The sequence below is a fragment of the Poecile atricapillus genome, chromosome 10, assembly GCF_030490865.1.
Source record: "Poecile atricapillus isolate bPoeAtr1 chromosome 10, bPoeAtr1.hap1, whole genome shotgun sequence".
In the NCBI taxonomy this organism is placed as follows: Eukaryota; Metazoa; Chordata; class Aves; order Passeriformes; family Paridae; genus Poecile; species Poecile atricapillus.
This window is the reverse complement of record NC_081258.1, coordinates 4,208,828-4,228,218: the sequence shown is the minus strand read 5'-3', so window position 1 is coordinate 4,228,218 and position 19,391 is coordinate 4,208,828. Positions and strand designations below refer to the sequence as shown.

The 19,391-nt window shown below is 36.8% G+C and overlaps 1 protein-coding gene across 2 annotated transcripts; it reads left to right on the top strand.

Moving 5' to 3' along the window:
• Nucleotides 1-2,133: 2,133 nt before the first annotated feature.
• GPATCH1 (G-patch domain containing 1) lies at nucleotides 2,134-17,708 on the top strand. 2 transcript variants are annotated; one of them, XM_058846136.1, is made up of 20 exons: nucleotides 2,134-2,267; nucleotides 3,242-3,376; nucleotides 3,650-3,735; nucleotides 4,113-4,273; nucleotides 4,638-4,735; nucleotides 4,868-4,926; nucleotides 5,248-5,493; nucleotides 6,258-6,405; nucleotides 7,136-7,215; nucleotides 8,253-8,457; nucleotides 9,056-9,364; nucleotides 11,118-11,299; nucleotides 11,565-11,692; nucleotides 11,940-12,058; nucleotides 12,386-12,555; nucleotides 13,213-13,420; nucleotides 14,158-14,268; nucleotides 14,737-14,861; nucleotides 15,374-15,522; nucleotides 16,284-17,708. In XM_058846136.1, exons 1-20 carry the CDS (start codon nucleotides 2,192-2,194, stop codon nucleotides 16,303-16,305), a joined length of 2,817 nt encoding a protein of 938 aa, XP_058702119.1. In that variant the 5' UTR covers nucleotides 2,134-2,191; the 3' UTR covers nucleotides 16,306-17,708. The 2 variants fall into 2 exon arrangements, with proteins under 2 accessions (XP_058702119.1, XP_058702117.1); XM_058846134.1 differs by having other exon boundaries at nucleotides 13,210-13,420; nucleotides 16,284-17,706.
• Nucleotides 17,709-19,391: the final 1,683 nt, after the last annotated feature.

The window sequence follows — 19,391 nt, the reverse complement described above, 5'->3', positions numbered from 1 at the left end:
CTGTTTTGTCAACTGATACAACAGCCCAGAGTTGGCAGGATGAATATTCAGAGAATATTCCCATTGAATGCAAGATAAGGTAGAGATGAGTTTGTCTCTTTTTGTTGTTTGTAAAAATATCGGATTTTTGTACTTCCTGTGCCTATGTCTTTGGGGTTTTTTTCTTAAATGCTATTAAAAAAAAAACCAAAAAACAAACAACTTTTAAATGAATCAAGCTTTTGCTTTTTTCTTTTATATATCGATTATACCAATTTTTGACTGAAGATCCAGTGACTTGCATGACTTAAAACTAATTAACAAATCTATTTGAATAAGTGGTTTTAAATAATACAACAAGAGACAGAACAAGACACTTCCATGCCTGATCTTCTTGATGAGCCAATACAGAACCAGATGTTGAAAACTATGCATTGGAAAACAAAAGCTTGAAGTCCACCTATGGCTTGAGGGCTCAATTTCAACCTTACATCCACTGGCAAATATGCAAAATGTCATTCAAAAATGCAGACTATGTTGTTTTTTTTTTCACCAGACAGATTTCTGTAAAAAAATTATTTGAAACGTAAGCTGTTCAGTTCTACTAATATTTTGGTTTATTGCAATTTAAAAAAATACGTTGGAATTATTGTCTTATATAAGAGCTACAAATAGCAATTATCACCTGGTTTAAAAATTGTAAACGAGAGTTTAGCATGGAGAAGGAAATACCACTGGGACAAAAGTAAGTCTCATTTGAGAAAAGCCTTAATGTGAAAAAAGCTTCAGTATTTGGTTACTCAACTCTTTGAATTGACCAGACAAAACACTCAAAAGGTTTTCTGTTAGCATTGTGCAAAAAAAGGTTTATTTAAGCCGGTGTGTTAGTCACAAAGTCAAAGTCACATAGTATCGACTATTCAGGAACAATTATTTCCTAAACGAAGCGCAACAGCAAATATGCTAACAACTTGTTTTGCCACTGTATGTTCTAGCTAAGTGCTTAGTAATGATGAGAAAAGATCATGCATGCAGATAGTGTCTGTGGCTTCTACTATATTGTTTCTAAGTGAATTAGAGACCTAAGTGAAACAGAGTACTCCCTATTTGCATGGAACCGTGTAAATATTTCCTATGGAAACCTGAAATCACATGAAACTCCGGCGGTTTCACTTTGAAATAAACCAGTTCCATGTAAACAAATAAAGATAAATATTGGGATAGAGAATACACAGAAGTCTTACCTGTTAAGGGCAGGAATCTCTGAAGACCGTGTTTTAATTTATTTTCAAGGGTTTCAGAGAAACTGATGATATTTTAAAAAGTTGTGGGCTGAATCTTCAGCGCAAATCGCAGTGTTTGGTTTTGGGGTTTTTTGGTGGGGGGAGGAAGGTAACACTGGAAACCAAAATCCAAATTTAGAGCACTCGGGTCCTACTGGTGACTACTGGTCTGTGTAGAAAGTACATTTAGTAAATGTTTCTCTCTCGATAGAGGAGTTGCCAAGGAGGTACAGAGATACCTGAAAGCGTTCAGGGATTAAGCTCTTTTGAGGGAAGAACTGAACGCCGAGACTTCTGTGTAAGTTCTTCTTGAACAGCACGTAAGACAACGTGGCAAAGCAAATTTTCCCATGTATTTGCTTAAGTGTACAACGAAATTCGCAACTCTGTTGATTTTGATTCAGGGTGGAGTCCGCTTTACACCTGGATTTAGATAAAATCTGTTTGTCAGAGTCATTGCTGCCCTTTTCCCAGCCCTGAGTCTGAGGGGCCTGCCCTGCTGCACTCGATCCGAGGGAGTTACCGCACGGCTACTGATGACCGAGAGTCTGACATTATGGTGTGCTGGTGATTTTTAAAGACACCAGCCAACGTTTGGGAGTGTTGATGTGGAGCTGAGTGTTGATGCTCACGGCATGCAGAGCTCCCGGACCGCCGGTGCTGAGGGCTTTTCATTCACCCACGGTAGCGCTGGAGGCAGCCGTGCCCCCGGCCCATGCCGGGCCTTTAGCGCTGCTGCCCGCAGGACCTCGCTGTGCCCGGCGGGCACCCCAATGCCGCGGTGAGGCCGAGAGGCGCTGGGCTCCCGGGGCTCACGGTGCTGGCTCCCCGCAGCCGCCGCTCCCGGAGGAGGGAGGCCCGGGCGGGGCCGGCAGCTCCGCCTCCGTCCCGTGACGCGGCCGGGTCCTGCGCGGCCACCGTCGGGTAAGATGGCGGCGGAGAGCAGCGACAGCGAGGAGGAGGACTTGGTGAGCTATGGCAGCCCGCTGCAGCCGCTGCAGGAGGGTAAGGGACCCCCGGGAGGTTCGTCTGCTCTCCTCCGTCACTGTCCGTGCGTTGTGGCCAGCGCTGAAGAGCGGCCCGGCGTGAGGCGCTGGGGCCGGGGTATCCCGAAGGGCCTGCGCGGTCCGGTCCGGTTCGCGTCTGAACGCCGTCCAGCCTTTACTTTGGGGAGCTGTGGCGTGTGGGCGCACCTCAGACCTCCTTCCCCTTCCTCCTGCTGCCGCGGGGCCTTTCTCGGCAGTGCTGTGCTCGCCCAGCCCGGGGCGAGCCGCCTGGGAGCGGAGCGGGGAAAGGCCTTGGCGCTGCACCGGGTGGCGGCTGTGGCTGCGATATCCCGCGGGTTGCGGCGGCAGCTCTGCGTGCAAAGAATAAACTACCTGCTAATCTTTGCTTCTGTCCTTTCCCCTGTCCCCCAAAACACGTACAGCTCAAGTAGAACAGTTCAAGTGTACGCAGTCGTGCTAATCGCACCGCCCCATGCTTGTATTGATGAGATGGGCATCATTGAAGGGCTAATCTACAGTCGTGACTTCCAAATCTGTGCCACTTTATTCAAGAAATATTGTTAGAAGAGGGTAAATGTTTGTGTCAAAGTCTGTGTTTTTTGTGTTTTTTTTCAGTTTAGACACTTTCGATGTGTAATTTCTCAAGCAATTACTGAAGTGAAGAAATCCTGGCAGAGGTCTTACATACTTAAAAACTAAAAGTTTCACGAGAAAAAAATCCAGTGTTCTCAGAACTCAGTAGAATTAAGGATTCTGATGTGAACACTTCATGCTTTACCGATGTGCATCAGTGGTGTATCCAAATAGTTGCAATGAAGTGAAATAAATGTAACCTGCTGCTGCTGTCCACGGCAAGGGTGGCCAGTGTTTGATCCTGTTCTTACGTGCAAGGAAGAAACAGCTTCTGGAGAAAGTGGGAAGTCGCTTTTTCATGTCAAATTGTGTCTTACTTTCTGATTTATTTGATTGTAGGTGAACGAATTAAGAAGCCAGTTCCTCTTCAAGAACAGACTGTTAAAGATGCAAAGGGACGATACCAGCGTTTCCATGGCGCATTTACTGGTGGCTTTTCTGCTGGTTACTTTAACACTGTTGGTACAAAGGAAGGTTAGATATTTTGCTGTCTTCTGGGAATGGTTGAATTGAGAACTCTATTGTCATGTTAGTGACATTGTCATTAAGCATTTTTGTTCCTGCTATTCCTTATACTGTGAATAGTTGAAATAGTATTGCTGAAGTTATTTCTCCTTGGGTTTTTTTACTGTAATTTTACAAATATTCCGTTGATATATCCTTAAGATGTAAGGTTGAAATGTTTGAATTGTTTTTGACTACTATGTTGCCTTAAGTACCTTACTTAAATATCTATTTTCTTCAAAGGATGGACACCTTCAGCCTTTGTATCATCACGGCAGAAGAGAGCAGGTAGAACCGTTCTTGGACCAGAAGACTTCATGGATGAAGAGGTAAATTTAGAAAGGAATTTAAACCTTATGTAAATAGCTGTCATGACAGCAGAAATTGAAGTAACTTGAAATTACTTCTTGTATACAATGTTATCCTACTAGGTTCTAAAGACTATTTCGTAGGTTGACTTAAGAAGCTCCTGTATGTCAGTATTAAAAAATAAAACCAAACTCAACCTTTTCACTTTATCAGAAAAAGCAAGTACTTCTGAAACTGTTTTAGATATTTCCACTAAGGTTACTGCAAAAACAGCTGTATAAGTGGCTTCAGAAAATTAGCAAATACAAAGGTCATATGCCATTTTCATTACTTTACTATTACAGTAAGTAAGAATTTGAAAGATGTTTAAACGTTTTCATTTTGTGTATATTTCCAGGATCTTAGTGAATTTGGGATAGCACCAAAAGATATTACAACTACAGATGATTTTGCATCTAAAAGTAAAGACAGAATAAAGGAGAAGGCTAGACAGATTGCAGGAGTGGTTGCTCCCATTCCAGGAACCACTGCATTTGATGATTTAATAGGACCATCTAAGTAAGTAAATTTACATAAAACTTTGCCAAACCATTCCTTTCACTTAGAAGTGTTGTATTGCTTGGAAAAGTGATTTTTGACCACTGTAATTGTAAGACTGGGAGATCCTGCAGTGTTACATTTCCTAAGTGGCCTGCACCTGGATTTTGTTCTGAGTGTGCAGGCTTGTTCCAACCTGTATGTTTATAAACATTTATAAACTGGAAGGTAGTGTGTATGCAAATATTAGCACATTCAGATTCGATTTTAAAGTTGGATATAAAAACAGAAGTTCAAATATTATATATGTACATTATTTATCAACAAAACAAAAGGTGTGGTTTGAAGTAATTTTGGGTTTTGTTTCCTTTTGTTTTCTTTTTAGAATAACAATTGGGGTTGAACTGTTACGAAAAATGGGCTGGAAAGAAGGACAAGGAATTGGACCACGAGTCAAAAGAAAGCCATGCAGGCAGAAACCTGGTAAGTTCAGGGGAGTTCCTGAGCTAATCAACTTTCTTATTAGTAGGAAGTTAACATTCATAGACTGATTAGAAAGTTGATTTTAAACCCTCTTTTTATTAATGTAATACAATGTTATGATGTCTCTTACAGATCCTACAGTGAAAATATATGGCTGTGCATTACCACCTGGACTGTCCGAGGGTTCTGAGGTATTGAACAGGGGCAAAAGGGGTCTCTTATGTAAGAAAATGTGATAACAGATCAAAAAAACCAGAACAATTTCTTTAATGTCCTCAAACAGTATTTTAAAATGCAGTTTCAAATCTTAAAAGTGTTTATAAATACTTTCTATGCTTAATGTGAAGAAAGGTTTTAATATCTAAATTTATTCTTTTGCTACATAAGCAGGTATAGTTCATACAAATTCAAGAAATGCAAACTTGACTAGGCTCCTGTTAACTGGATGTTGTAAAAGATCAACATACAGAACTTTTAGTCATATTTGCTCTTAAATTTTTATTTTGTACAAGGATGAAGAGGATGAATACCAGCCAGAGAATGTGACATTTGCACCCAAAGATGTAATGCCTGTAGACTTAACTCCAAAAGAGAATGTCCATGGACTTGGCTATAAGGGTTTGGACCCCTCACAAGCTTTGTTTGGTGTATCTGGAAGAGAACACCTGAATCTTTTCACAGGTGGTTCTGAAGAAACAAGCAATTTACTTGGTGATCTGAGACACAGTAAAGGAAGAAAACTAGGTATTACAGGTCAGGTAAGGACAATTTTTAATAGTTTTATGATTAGTGCAGTAAAATCCACATAAGTTTTGTTTTTGCTTAAGTGAAAAGGTCCTAGTCATTGTAGTATTATTGTAAGAAATCTTTAAGTGAGGTTCGAGAATAGGATTATTTTAAAACTCATTTTGAAGATGTGGAAAAATCCTTAGAACTCTCAAGTGCTTTCACTTACTGAAAATGTAAAACACAGTTATAAAATCTACCTGACTCTGAGTAGTTAGATGGAAAAATGTCCCATGTTACTTTGATCCTGTGTTACTTTGAGATAAAGTTAATACTCAGTATGTTTTTACTTTGTATTTTTTGTCTATTGTACTTTATCTGTCAGCTAGGGAGGTTTTGTGTTGCTCCAGGGTATTTGTAATTCTTATCTAGAAGCACTGTCAGTTTATATTTTCTGGGAATTCCACTTGTTTAATTTCCCTGTTAACTGACATATTTTTCTCCTTTTGAGAACTTAACCTGCTCTTAGTCAGATTGCACATGTTACTTTGGTGGATCTAATCTGCTGTCCTTGTCTTGTACACACCAAACTTGCTGTCCCTTGCTTTTGTAATCACTGAGGTGTGGGGTTTTGTCCCACCTCAGTTTTTGTGGTGAAACTGTAGATTTTTCCCAGTGTGTATATATTTGTACTGTAGATTTTATATAGATTAATAGATATCTGTGTAGATGTGTTCTGATATGTGACTTAAAAGTATTTTTACACTTTCGAGCTCTCATTTAAAATATATTTTAGGCTTTTGGTGTAGGAGCTTTAGAGGAAGAAGATGATGATATTTATGCAACCGACACACTGTCAAAATATGATACAGTTCTAAAGGATGAGGAACCTGGAGATGGCTTGTATGGCTGGACAGCACCAAAACAGTATAAATCCAAACAAAGTAAGAACTGTGGCTCTCTTTAAAGAGTGAGTGTAATACAGGGGGAAAAAATAAGAAATGTAGTCTTTATTTGCTGTAAATTTTAATTTGCAGCCTTGATATCTGAAAATTCAACTAGTCCTCCTTCTATATTGAAGTGTTCAATTACAGAAATAATTTCCAAAGTCCTCCACTAATTGATCAGTGTAGCTAAAACCCTCAGAGTGTATTTTCAAGAGGACAATATGTGCAGCTTTGTGAGATACAGTGTTCAGTTTCATTGAAGAAAACAAATGATTGTGAATCATGGTTACAAAATATGACCCAGCACTTAAAAAGAGAACTTTTGTTTTAGATGAACTTCTGTTTTTTCAGATCATTTTTGTAAATTGTATCTTGGTACCCCACTTGATTTTTACTGCACTGTGTAAGTGCATGAAATACTGTCGTAATTTTGAGTACATGTTTATGTTGGTTGTACACATGAAGGGCACTGATGGTGTTAGCTGTGCACAGTACGGATACTGTTGCTTCACTATAAGCCATATTCAACCTGCAGCAATCAGTCTGGCAGTCTGGTATAATACTAATCCAGAATCAGAACCCTCTATTTTAAATGAAAGGTGGTGAAGATGAACTACAATTGTGGCTCATAATAGATAGTGATATATGGAAAATATTCAGGGGAAAAAAAAAATTTTGCCTAAACTGCATGTTTTAAATATTGACCAGCTCTGTGATCATTTTGTAGGGTCTGAAAGAGAATTTAAATATATAGGCAAAATCCTGGCTGGTTTTTCCTTGGCATCAAAATCATCAGCTCCAATCAAGGTAAGCAGATAGCAATATTTTATGTCTTAAGAATTAACATCATTCATCACATGAATTGTGCGGACTCTGCTGCTTCTTGGTGTTTTTCTCTTCTTAGAAATAAATGTTGTGGTCAGCAGGAAAAATTGCTGAATGAACAAAATTATAGCACTGGGAGTTGTTCGATAGAAACCTAAAATTTATTAGACTCCTGAAGGTATTTAAACTCTACCTGAGTACTGGCTTTGAAAAAATGCCTTCCACACTATTCACTGCTACTTGCCATTAAGTTGGGGGAATGGTTTAATTTAACTTAAAAAGAAAAAAACACCATATTTTGGTTCTAGATCTTTCATATGTACCCTTCAGTTTTCTGCAAAAGTCAAGTCTCATGCTTTATTCACTTTATTATTTTGGTGACCATTTAATTTCTTAGTCCTGTCTTCAGGTTTACATATTTAATGCCATATACGTTTGCATAAATGAGAATGACAAACAATAGTATGACAGGGTCCTCTTTCTAAGGAAGAATATTTTTGAGGTATATAAAATTGCATTGTATAGGGAGAACACACAAGATAACCTTTTAAGCCTTTTAAGTAACAGCTTGAATGAAGAACATGGGGAAAAGCACTTTGAAAGATGTTAAAATATGATAAGCACAGAGGTACTCAGTAGTCCAATTAATTGTTTAAATAATTTGACTTCAGTTTAAAAAAAATAGTAAGCAATATTAAGAGGTATTTTCTGAAATAAAAGCAGTGCATCCTAAGACTCTTGTTAATTTTTCTGTCACTTAATATGCATGTTTTCATATTTTTTCACAGTTGTAAATATATTATCAGTATATTTGTTCCCAGATTTTGTATTACAATTCCATTTACTGACTGGGTCTAAAGGAGTTGGTAGCTTGTACTATCTGTTTCTACTGGTAAGATGTAAATGGAGGAATTCTTAGGCTGAGCTGACTTTTTCTGAAACACATTTTTAAGTGTTGCATTCAAAGTTGTCTCTCTCTCTCAGTGGGCTTTTTGTTTTGTTGTCTCTTTCCCCTTCAGGTTTATCCACCACCTAGCCTGCCACGAAATTACAGACCAGTCCATTACTTTCGACCTGTGATAACAGCAGGGAATGAAAACTGCCACTTACAGAAGGCATTGGAGGAGTCAACTGGGAAACTTGAGAGTGATGCAGCACACCAAAGCAGGCATGCTTTGAATGCAGCTCAGAGGAGGGAGCAGCTAGGAGAGACTGAGCTGAAAGGTATTAAGATATTTGATCATATCTTTGCTTCTGTTTCAAGCATGTTTGTATGTTTATTTATAGAACAGTAAGAATTTGGTTGGGCCTTGAGTGTTTATTTTCTAACATAAATACATCAAATCTAGTTACCATTCCTAGTTACCATTTCATTGTTCAGTTTCATCTCAGCTGTTGAATTGTTGACATAACTGTCTGTATTTTCATTTACTTAAATATTTTAAAGACAAAAGGTATGTGTTGGATTGTTGGGGAGGTTTGTAGCTTTTTATAAATACAGTAGGCTGGGATGATTTTTTCTGTAAAATGATGTTTCACTGAAACACATTCAAATTACTAAAAAGATATTTGTAACTGTGGCTCACATTTGTATCTACAGTAGTAAACTTTATCAAGTTATAGATAAATAGCATAAAAGATGTAATAGTGGCCAAATTTTTATTTGCCATGTATGCCATTTTATTGTTAATTTTTGCTTAAGAGCGTTTTATCTCAATGTATGCACATGTGGTAGGGATTTTTCCTCTACTAAAGTGGAAGAAGTAGTTCTAGTAATTTTTCATTTCTCTTTATCTTTTACTGCATTTTTTTTCTGCTTTAGGTCCAGCTCCTTCTATTTTGGAATATCTGTCTGAAAAAGATAGAGAAAGACTCAAAGAAGTGAAACAAGCATCTGAACAAAAAATGAAAGCAAAAATAGTGTCTCAGCAGCCACCAAATAGCAGGTTCCAGTCAGCCTCCCCAGAAAATGCTGCTCACAAATGGCAAATGCTGCTGGGGGGCCAGTTAGCAAGTGCTGGAGAGCAGTTAGCAAATGCTGGTTCTAGTGACTTCAAACCATTTGCAAAAAATCCAGAAAAACAAAAAAGATATGAAAAATTTGTGAAAAGTCTTAAACAAGGAGAAAAAGGTAAAATACTTCTTGATTAATTTTTTTCTTCCCCTCTCCTCCCCCCCCCCTTTTTTTTTTATCCCAATTCATTTTATATTCACTATGAGTTTTCTTCCTGAATTCCACAGCATTTCTCCTTTTACTTCTTTCCAGGACCAATATTAAGAGAAATCTTTACTGATACTTAATCATGTTGGTTTCAGGAAAACTGCTCAGTTATTGAGTTTTCAGCAAGTCTTGATTCTAGGCATTGCTATGATGTAGCAGAAGTTCTACTTCATTTCCTGGATATCCCTTATTACATTTGCCAAGGTACACTTCAGCATTGGTCAGTGGAACAAGCCTTTTAATTTAGTTTGTTTCTCTTCAAGGATTTAAACTGACAGATCATATAAAGGCAGAAAGATGACTGGGTAACAGTAGAATCAAAAGAATCCCCATACCCTCTGCACCAGGGGAAGATAAGAACCCTAAATTGAGTGAAGTATTTCACACTTGCCAAAGCTTGTATTGTATGTCCTTTGGATACTCAAACTTCTGCTGTCAAGGTCTCCTCAGAAAAATTTATGACTGTAAAAACATAGCATTACATGCACAGCTCTTAGTCAAAAACAAGAAAAAAATCCAACCTCCTTCATCATCTATTTTCATGCTGTTTCAGTCTCTTTCCATTTTGTTTAGGTTTTTGCTATTAAATGATACTGTGGTGTATCTTAGATTAAACTAGGTACTTGCAATGCCCTGTGGTGAGTTCTCCTGTACTGTGATTTTTCTGTAAGGCTTAAAAAGCTGAAATTGATCTAGGGAGTTCATCATCAGCCCATGACTTTAAATTACCTTGAAATAAACTTAAAAAAAAAGTTGGGTTTTTTTCAAATTTTGAAGTACACAGGGACTATTGGATAAGAAGAAAATGGGCACCAGGGAAATTTGATAGAGGAAAGCATAAAGTGACAGGTAGAAAACTTGGGTTTGTTGTTTTAGTTGTGGTTTGGTTTTTTTTTAATTTTATTTTTTAAAGTCATTTTCATTATATAAAATAAATATTTTCTGGTCAGTAGCCTATTCTGGTTACCACGTTGGGACAGACTACTTGGGCTTTGAACCCATAGTTCCTCTGTTCAGGACTGGGGTTTTCCCTGGATGAAATTGAGTACTCTCAATTATGACTTTATTATGATTGTGTGTGTCTCCCTCATCATAATGATGGAAACATAGAAATGTATAAGTAACTGGAATGGTTAAAGGTCTGTTTTACTGTAAGTGTATTTGCTTGGCTGGTGTTATTTCCTCTTCCTTCTGGGAGAAAAAGTGAACCTGTTCCTGTAAACCTGTGTGCAAACTCTATTTATCAGTGGGCACTTTATAGACCATAAAGCAAGTTCCCAAAGCCTAGCCAGGCTTAAACTAATTCATTCTCTGTTTTAGTTATTTGATAAAACTTTGGGTTATACTTTTTGTTTAAATCACCTGTTAAATCCATTAAATATTTTGAACATTCTTTAAGAGGCAATGAGTAAAGAATTGGCTTTACAAGTAAAATTATTTAAAATACCAGTTTTGCATTTGGCAAATGCTGTCATTCTTGCTGTCTTGAAAAACTACTCCCATTTATCAGGGATTAACACAGTTGAGATTAATACTACCCTTAAACTAAATATTCATTAAATATTTGCAAGAACGTTTGCTTATTACCTTACTTGTTGTTTGATAAGTGTTGACCCAAAGTAAGCTGTCATCTCTGCTAAGCATTTCTCTCCTTCTCTTACAGCAGAGACATTGGAGCGTTTTTTAGACCCAAATATGACAGAATGGGAGCGGGGCAGAGAACAGGAGGAGTTCTTCCGTGCAGCAATGTTCTACAGATCCTCAAATTCAACGCTCTCATCCAGATTTACCCGGGCCAAGTACGAAGATGATGTTGACAAAGTTGAAGTTCCTCGAGACCAAGAGGTATATGCTGCCTACAGTCTTTTAATACATTGGTGCTGCAGTTGTTGCCTTAGCCCTGATTTTCTCTTTCTTTCAAACTCTTATGAAAATATGTCACCTTTTTGTTGCCCTTTTGTTTAGCAGCTTCTGAAAACACTCCATACATACAGAGTAGTGATTGGTTAAACAGCATTTAAATATTGATGGATTTGTCCTGTTCATGAATCTTACAGCAGTTCAATAAGTTGTTACTTATTTATCAGTTATAAATGTTTGACTTTTTCAGAATGATATTGATGATAAGGAAACAGCTGTGAAAATGAAGATGTTTGGCAAACTCACAAGAGACAACTTTGAATGGCATCCTGATAAGCTGCTGTGCAAAAGATTTAATGTTCGCGATCCATATCCTGAGTAAGATAATTGATACTTATATTTTTTAAAACTTTTTATACCTGAATTTTACATTTGCTTGTGGAAAATCTGGCTTGATGTTTTCTTGTGCCATAAGGTAATACAGAACTGCCCAAAGTTTTTATTTGCTTCATGAAATATGGTGACCTCTGATAAAATAGCATGCATTTGAAGGACTACTGTAGCTAATTTGAAGACTTTTCTGTGTTGAAAACAATAATCAGCAAACAATTTTATTTCCCTCTAGTTCTTCAATAGTGGGTTTACCTAAAGTGAAACGAGACAAGTATTCTGTTTTTAATTTCTTAACTGTGGCTGAGCCTACCACATCTGCATCTCAAGCAACAAATGAAAAGATTCAAGAGAGTAAGTGTCTCAACAGTAAGTTTGTTGTTACTTTATTAGTTTAACTATACATGAGATAATAGTACAGAGGAGGCATCTTTTTCATTGAGAACCTAGCCACATGATTTTTTTTTTAATTAAAAAAACCCAAACAAAGGAATTGAAAATAAAAATTCAGTGACATAAAAACCAAAGTGAGTGATATAATGCTAATTTCTTCCACCTAAAAGACATTTATAGGTCAAGTATTCATTAGATTTAAAAAATGTCAAACTGAAGAAGCAGAGTAGGCCATGAAATGCAGAACAATCTGGCACGTAGGTGATTTGAATATTTTGGATGTTTTAGAACCAAAGAAATCTTCAAGGTGGGATGTGTCAGATAAAGAGAAGGAGAAGAAAGATTCAATCAGTGAATTCATTAGTCTTGCTAGATCAAAAGCTGATGTTCAGAAGCAGCCACCACTTCCAGCAAAAGAAGAATGTGCAACTGGGACAACTGAAACTCTTCCCACTGTGGTGAGTTTACAACAGGGTTTCAACTTGAAGGGAATAGCTGTAAACCCTGACAACCCAGAAACAAGATGGGTTAATCCCTGAATTGTTGTAATACAGATCAGTTTGCACAAGAGCCAACTCAGGATGAGCAAAGGCATGAGATGGCACTTTGAAGAATTTTGAGGTTATAAGTCTGGGATGCAAGATGATTGCAGCTTAGCTCTGATTATACTTGAAGTAGAGCTCAAGAGAAGAAAAAATGTAGCTCAATAGTCTTGGAACTAAATTCAGTAATTTTACCACCACTCTGCTCACAGGCACAGAATATATTTATTTCTCCTTTCCATAGAAGAGAGTGCATATTTTGGGGAAAAAGGTGATGTTTTCCTTTTGGTTAAATTTAATATTATATAATTGAAGTTTCAATTAATGAATTAGAATTTATAATATCTGGGGATCTGTTTTCACAAACTGCACTACTCTTCATAGGACACTGGCTTAGCTCCTCAGTGTTTCAGAGCTTTACTGTTTGGGACTAAGATTGTTCATTTCACAGCTAGTGTGCTATCCAAATGTTTTGTAAATACCTGTCAGCTTGCTTGAAGTTACTCCTTACCAGAGAGAGATTGTTAGTTTTTTTAGTGTTTAAATATGGTTTGTTATGATGCCATTTAGGAGGTAGCTGATGAAGATAAGAATCAGGAGGAAGAAAGCAGACGACCACCCATGGACTTATTTAAAGCCATCTTTGTGAGCTCCTCAGATGAAAAATCATCTTCCTCTGAAGAAGAGAGTGATGAAGAACAGCAACCAACTACTTCAGAAAGAGAGTCAGAAACCACCAAGCAAGTTGATGTACCAGACAGTTCTTCCTCTAATTTACAAGGTAGTACTTAACGGAGGTTCATTTTTATGCAACATAAAATAAATACCTTGTAAAAGTTTAATTTTTGAATCACACATTTTTGGACTGTTAGGACAATGCTATGCTCCTGTGCAGATCATCTGAGGTTGGTGAAGCTGGTCATGTAAATGCAAATAATAGAAAAAGAAAAGCAAATGCAAATAATACAGCACTGAATAAGGCCTTGCATGTTACAGTGTCATTAGCATTGCCATTTACCTTTTGTGTAGATTTTACAAGCAAACTGCTGTATGGAGTATGTCTCTTATACAGTGAGGTGGAACAAAACATTTAGTGTAAGAACATACTTAAAATGAAAATACTTTGTTCACTTACTGTCACAGTTGGTTCTATTAACATTTAACTTTTAGTGTTTATTAACCTTATACATCTCATGGAGTTTTTTGTTCATTGTGAGTAATGGAAAAATAGTACTGATAGTACTGATGCACAAATGCACTGATAGTAATTTAATTAATAATTTTATAGTTTAAAAGGTGAATTTTGATTTAAAAGAAAAAAACCCCACAATATGTTGACACATTTCAGAATGTCAGCTACCCATTTGGCCAAAGCAGTTCATAAAGATGGAGGATGCTGATCAGTTTGCTTTCTTAAAGGTTTTTAGAAAGCCTCTTTGAACTTTCTTCAAAACTTCTTGGAAAACATATTGTCTTATTTTCCTTTCAAATATAGCAACTTTTGTTTTATTTTCATAGAGAGTGTGACTGCTACAACTGATTCTGCCATTTCTTCATTGCCTACTTCAAAGCAGGAGGTGGATACAGCAGAGGAATTTGGACCAAAGTTGCCACCATCTTTTTCTCCTGGTAGGTTCTGTAAGCATCTAGAGTGTAAATTCTGCATAGTGAAATTTTATATAAAATACATGATACCTCTCTTTTAAAAAAGCCTTTGTGAATAGGCCATCTATCTCTTAAATGTGTGGTATGTAAACACACAGGCATCAGCAAATGTTTTGTTGCCATGCTATGACCCACCAACAGGAACCTCTTTGCTTGTGTATCAGTTTTGTTTTAAGTCTATAGAGGTAATGATAAAAAATGGATGTGAAAATATAGGACAGCCTTGCAATTTCATTTTTTAACAGATTGCAAAGGCATTTAATTACAATAGGGATGTTGCAGGTATGAGTTTTAGACATGTAATTTCCTCTTCAAATTTAGGGGTTTTGTTTGTTTAACTATCAGGTTAAAAGTAATACAAAATGTAATAACCAAATGACCTTATTTTTGTTGGTTTTTTTTAATTCTTTATGCATTTGCTTTGTACTTCAGGCACTAATAGGCAACAACAAACAGTGGTGCCAGCAACTTTTCCTGGGCCTAGCAGGAAAGAAAAACATAGGAAAATCAGAGAGAGGCACAAGACTAAGAAAGAACGCAAACGCAAAAAGGAAAAGGTATTAAATATAAATACTGATTTTTTTACTTATTGATTCTTTGATCTGCCTTTCAAAATGTTTTATTATTTATGCTTGGTTGTCAAAAAAAATATATATACAGGGACTAGAATCTAAGCAACAGAATTTCTCTGATGTTTTGGAACAAGAAAATTATCCTGCTATGATGTTGCTTATTCCATATACATATATGTGACAACATCTACAATATTGTGGGTAATTTCATGTCCTATGTGGAAGATGTCAGACACATTCTGGGAATTGCATTCATGGCTTATATACAAATAACTGTAATGAAACGTCTATTTTAGGAAAACTGAGTGCTTGGATTAAATGAATTTTGGTTTATAATTTTTTTTAACCTTAGTCTGAGTAGTGGAAAAGAGCAAGTGATAAGTGTTCTGTTTCAGTTAAGCTTTGAGTCCATACTGGAATTAACTTTTTTCTTTTGTTGACATTCAGAAAAATCCAAGTCTGTCAAAAGGAGATAAAAGATTATGTTCTTTCTACAGAAAAAGAAGCATAAGAAGCAGAAAAACAAAGGAAAACACAAGAATAAAAAATCAGAAAAGGACAGCAGCAGCTCAGACACTACAGATAGCAGTGACAGCCTTAGTGATATGGATACCACAGGCTTGTCCCCTAAAGAACTTCTAAGAAGGTAAGCAGAAAGGTTACTTATGCCCTTGCACATTTTACAGTGAATAACTAAAACATCAATTTATGAGTTGTCATTCTAGTGAACCTACTTGCAGCAAATGTGAATAAGCCAGTTTCTTTATGAAGACAAAATATTTCCTCACTTTGGTGAGGAAAGAGTACAAATATTAGCGCTTTTAATCTAGTGGGTAATTAATTCTAGGATAGAAACCTATTAAGGTAAAGGTCACTAAACACACAGGCCTAGCAGGGCTAATGGACATTATAGTTAAAGATGACTGATATTTTTGGAAGGTATTTTGAATTGCAATTAAAAATTTAACTAGTGCAGGTGGAAATTCACATTTTCATTTATCTACTTCTCTTTATTTGGGAACATTGGAAGAAACATTGTCTGCCTGCTAAGACTGGAATGGGCAGGTATCAATTGGCATTTGAAAGGACTCTGCCTCCCATTCCTTTGGAACTGAGTGGCAGTTAAGTATTGGTGTTTTCATATTTAAAAAAACAAACTACTACTTGGATTTCTGAATAGCTAAAATGTTTTACGCATTGTGCACAAAATCGATTTCTTTGTACAAGCAGTTGTTTTGGAATCTTCACATTTTCATGTCTCTCATCATTGAGAAAATGTTTTTATCTAATACAACTCAGATCTCTCTCTGAAATGAAGGTTTAAGAAACTGCTCAAGTAATGAAATGTTCCAAATGTGGTATGTGACTGTTCAGTGTGACCTTTCTCCTTTTTTTTCTCCCTTTTAGATTAAAACAACTTCAGTATTGAAGAGCTCTCTTGCGTTCTTCAGTATTGTGTGACTTGATCTCAAATTTTTGATCTCCTCCATGATGGTAGATCAGTGGTGTATAATGTGAAGCACTATAGATACAGTATTCATATTGAATTTCTTTGAAAGTGAATGTGCATATGTTTATTTTATGATGGTTCATGAGTTCAAAATGTATAGATTATAGAACATTGAAAAGACCCCTTTCTGGGCATAATAAGCTGAAATACTGCAGGTTCTGTTGTAATTAATTAAACAAAACATTTTAATAAACTTTATTATTACAAATAAGTTTTGTATAGTGACAATTTTTTTATTCTTAGGACCTCTAAAACGCTGGAGAGTAAGTTTCAGTCTGAGTTAAGTTAGGAAGTTAAAACTAAAGCAATCTAAAATTTTTATTTGGTGCAAGTCTTTTTACTGAATCTAATGCAGAAATTCATATCTCAGTTTTCAAGTATCTGGCTGTTATTTTTGCCTGTCCAAATTGCATAACATTTACTACAGCAGCTCTAAACCAATAACCTTTGATAGAATCACAGAATATGCTGAGTTGGAAGGGACCCATCAGGATCAAGCCCAAGTCCTGGCCCTGCAGAGTTCATTTCACATAAATTATTCTGGCTAATGAGCTAAAAGATTATATATGATTTTAAACTGCCTCATTTTATGTAGTTACAAAGAAAACTGTTCATGCTTTTTGTCTGCAGTTGTCATATTGTAGAATAATTTAAATATGAGCAATGAAATAATACTGAGCTGCCTGGAGGTGGCGGGGGGCAGCTCTGGGGGCAGCTTGGAGCAGTCTGGGAAAGGCAAACAGGCTGGGCTGGGGGACTTATGGCAGCTGGTGTTAGCTCTGTTCACACAAACAAATGCTTGACAGTCATGAGCAAACTCCCAGATGAGGGAAGAAAAGACTTTTCAAAATATCTTTGCCAAAATTTGTGACAGTCTTGCTAAAACCTGTGGCCTAAGACCTGCATTTTGATGGGCCAAAATCAAAGAAACAAGTGTTTGAAAGACTTGGGAGACTTCATGAGATTTAAAGGTTTTTTTGAGAGAAAGAAGTTTGAAAATAAACCTCCAGAAAAATAAAAACACAATCCCCATCCATCAGCATCTGTTTTTTTTTTCAACCAGATTTGGTAAATCTGCTCCAAGGTAGTATGAAGGATGTGAACTTTGCTCAGTCAAGTGGAAGTGTGGAATTTAGGATACATTCTCCTGTGGTTCTTGCTTTGATAGTCCCCCTTGTGGACTAAACTGTCAGCTCATGTGAGCCCGTGAGAGCTTTGCAAGCAAATGACTGTTTCTGTGCTAAGCAGATTGCAGGCATTGAGATCTGGCATACATTGAGCTGTCCTGACTTAATGTAAGAATTGGTAATGAGTAGTAGTGCATTAATGTCATATTAATTCAGATGAAATAATTTAATAAAGTGTCTAAAATTTGATTTCCTGCTGTTCAGTGCTAGTTTTCTGCCACAACCAGAAGCTTTTCCAGGCATACTGAAAAGGCCCAAGAAGCCCAAAAGCATCAAAAGTCCAGACAAGGTTCAGCTTAGCAGCATTATGTTAGCCAGGAGCTGTGGATGGCTAGCTCAAAGAAACCAGGAAATGTAGAAGGAGAACTTCACATCTTGTAATGATGAGTAAATAAACACATAGCAACTGTAAGCATGTATTGTGGATTGGAGATATAAAAATAAGTGTCTCAGTGTGTTAGTCATGACATGTACAGTTTAATAACTGTCAGACTGACAGTTCCAAACTTTCCTGCTTTGTCTGAACTTGGAACTGGAATTTTTTCTGTCTGCAGCAAAATGCTATTCAGCTCTCTTACATATAAGTAAACTGAAATCAGGTCCAGAAAATAAGATAATCCATTAATTTTTTTTTTAAATATAGTAAATCTTTGAACATTCTTTCTACTGAAAAGGCTATATTGTGCCAATTGCCCAAAGTGTCTAATTTCTGTTTAAAAAAATTATCTCTGAAATTTTAATCTAAGTATTCTTTAACACTTGTAGAGCAATACTTATTTTTCAGAATCCATCTAAAAGTATTTGCCTGAGTATTGGGAACTTTCTGACAGCAATGTATAGGCAAGATTATATAACATATATTAAGATAAGCCTAATTTCCTCCCCTACAGGAACAGCTGAAGCAATTAGAATTCAGGAGAGTGTGGTGGATTTGGATCATGGGGGTCTGGGCCAGCCCTGACAATTTTCACTCAGGCATTTTCTTTCTTTCCCTCTGAAAAAGTAGATACCAAATGCCTAGCTGTACTGAGAAAGCATTTGAAGTTCTTCCTGACAGCAAACAGCATCTATGACCTGACAGTCCACATATCTTTTGGAAAACAAAGATTAATAGTGCATGCAGCAGACGAAGACTGGGTAAGTCTAGAAGGGCAGTTTTGACTGCAAGACTTTTTTGACTCGATAGAACAAGAACACACAGTAGCTTTGATCTTTTTTTTTCTTTGATCTTAGAGACATTCCTAATCATTCTGGTGTCAGTACATTGACATACACTGAGAAAATAAGTGAAAAAATAAAATATAAATTTACTTTCAAGTTTTGTCTGTTATCAAGAGCTGCCAAGTTAGCAGGATAGCTCTTTCCAGTGAAAGTCCTTGTGAGAGAGCAGCTCTAGATCTGACACTTGGTGGCATAAAGGGCAGTTATAGTCAGAGGTACAAGATTTTATTCTCATATTGAAGACAAACAATAGAACACATCATGAAGGGGGTTTATGTTCCCTATTTTGACTGATTCTAAAATCTCTTTGTACTTACACAAACAAAAATCTGATTGAAGTAACTGGGTTAATCATGGAAATGGAAGATGTTTTACCTCGGTGAAGGCATGATGACTGATCCTGTGGTACTCTGAAATGTGAGTTACTCTGCGTGTCAGCAGTCCTTATGGGTTTTTGTGGTAGATGCTTACAGTCAGGCAGGCACCATAACCCATTTGTAAATTTTGATTAATATTTGTATTTGTTTTACTAAAGAACTTCATAGGAACATAGAATTGTTTGGGTTGGAAGGAACCTTAAAGATCATCCGGTTCCAA

Bases quoted from the DNA above. Each gene is read 5' to 3' on its own strand.
- GPATCH1 (XM_058846134.1), top strand. From the start codon at position 2,192: ATGGCGGCGGAGAGCAGCGACAGCGAGGAGGAGGACTTGGTGAGCTAT. The intron at 4,274-4,637 runs GTAAGTAAATTT...TTTTCTTTTTAG, and splicing joins GATTTAATAGGACCATCTAA to AATAACAATTGGGGTTGAAC. The intron at 11,300-11,564 runs GTATATGCTGCC...TGACTTTTTCAG, and splicing joins AAGTTCCTCGAGACCAAGAG to AATGATATTGATGATAAGGA.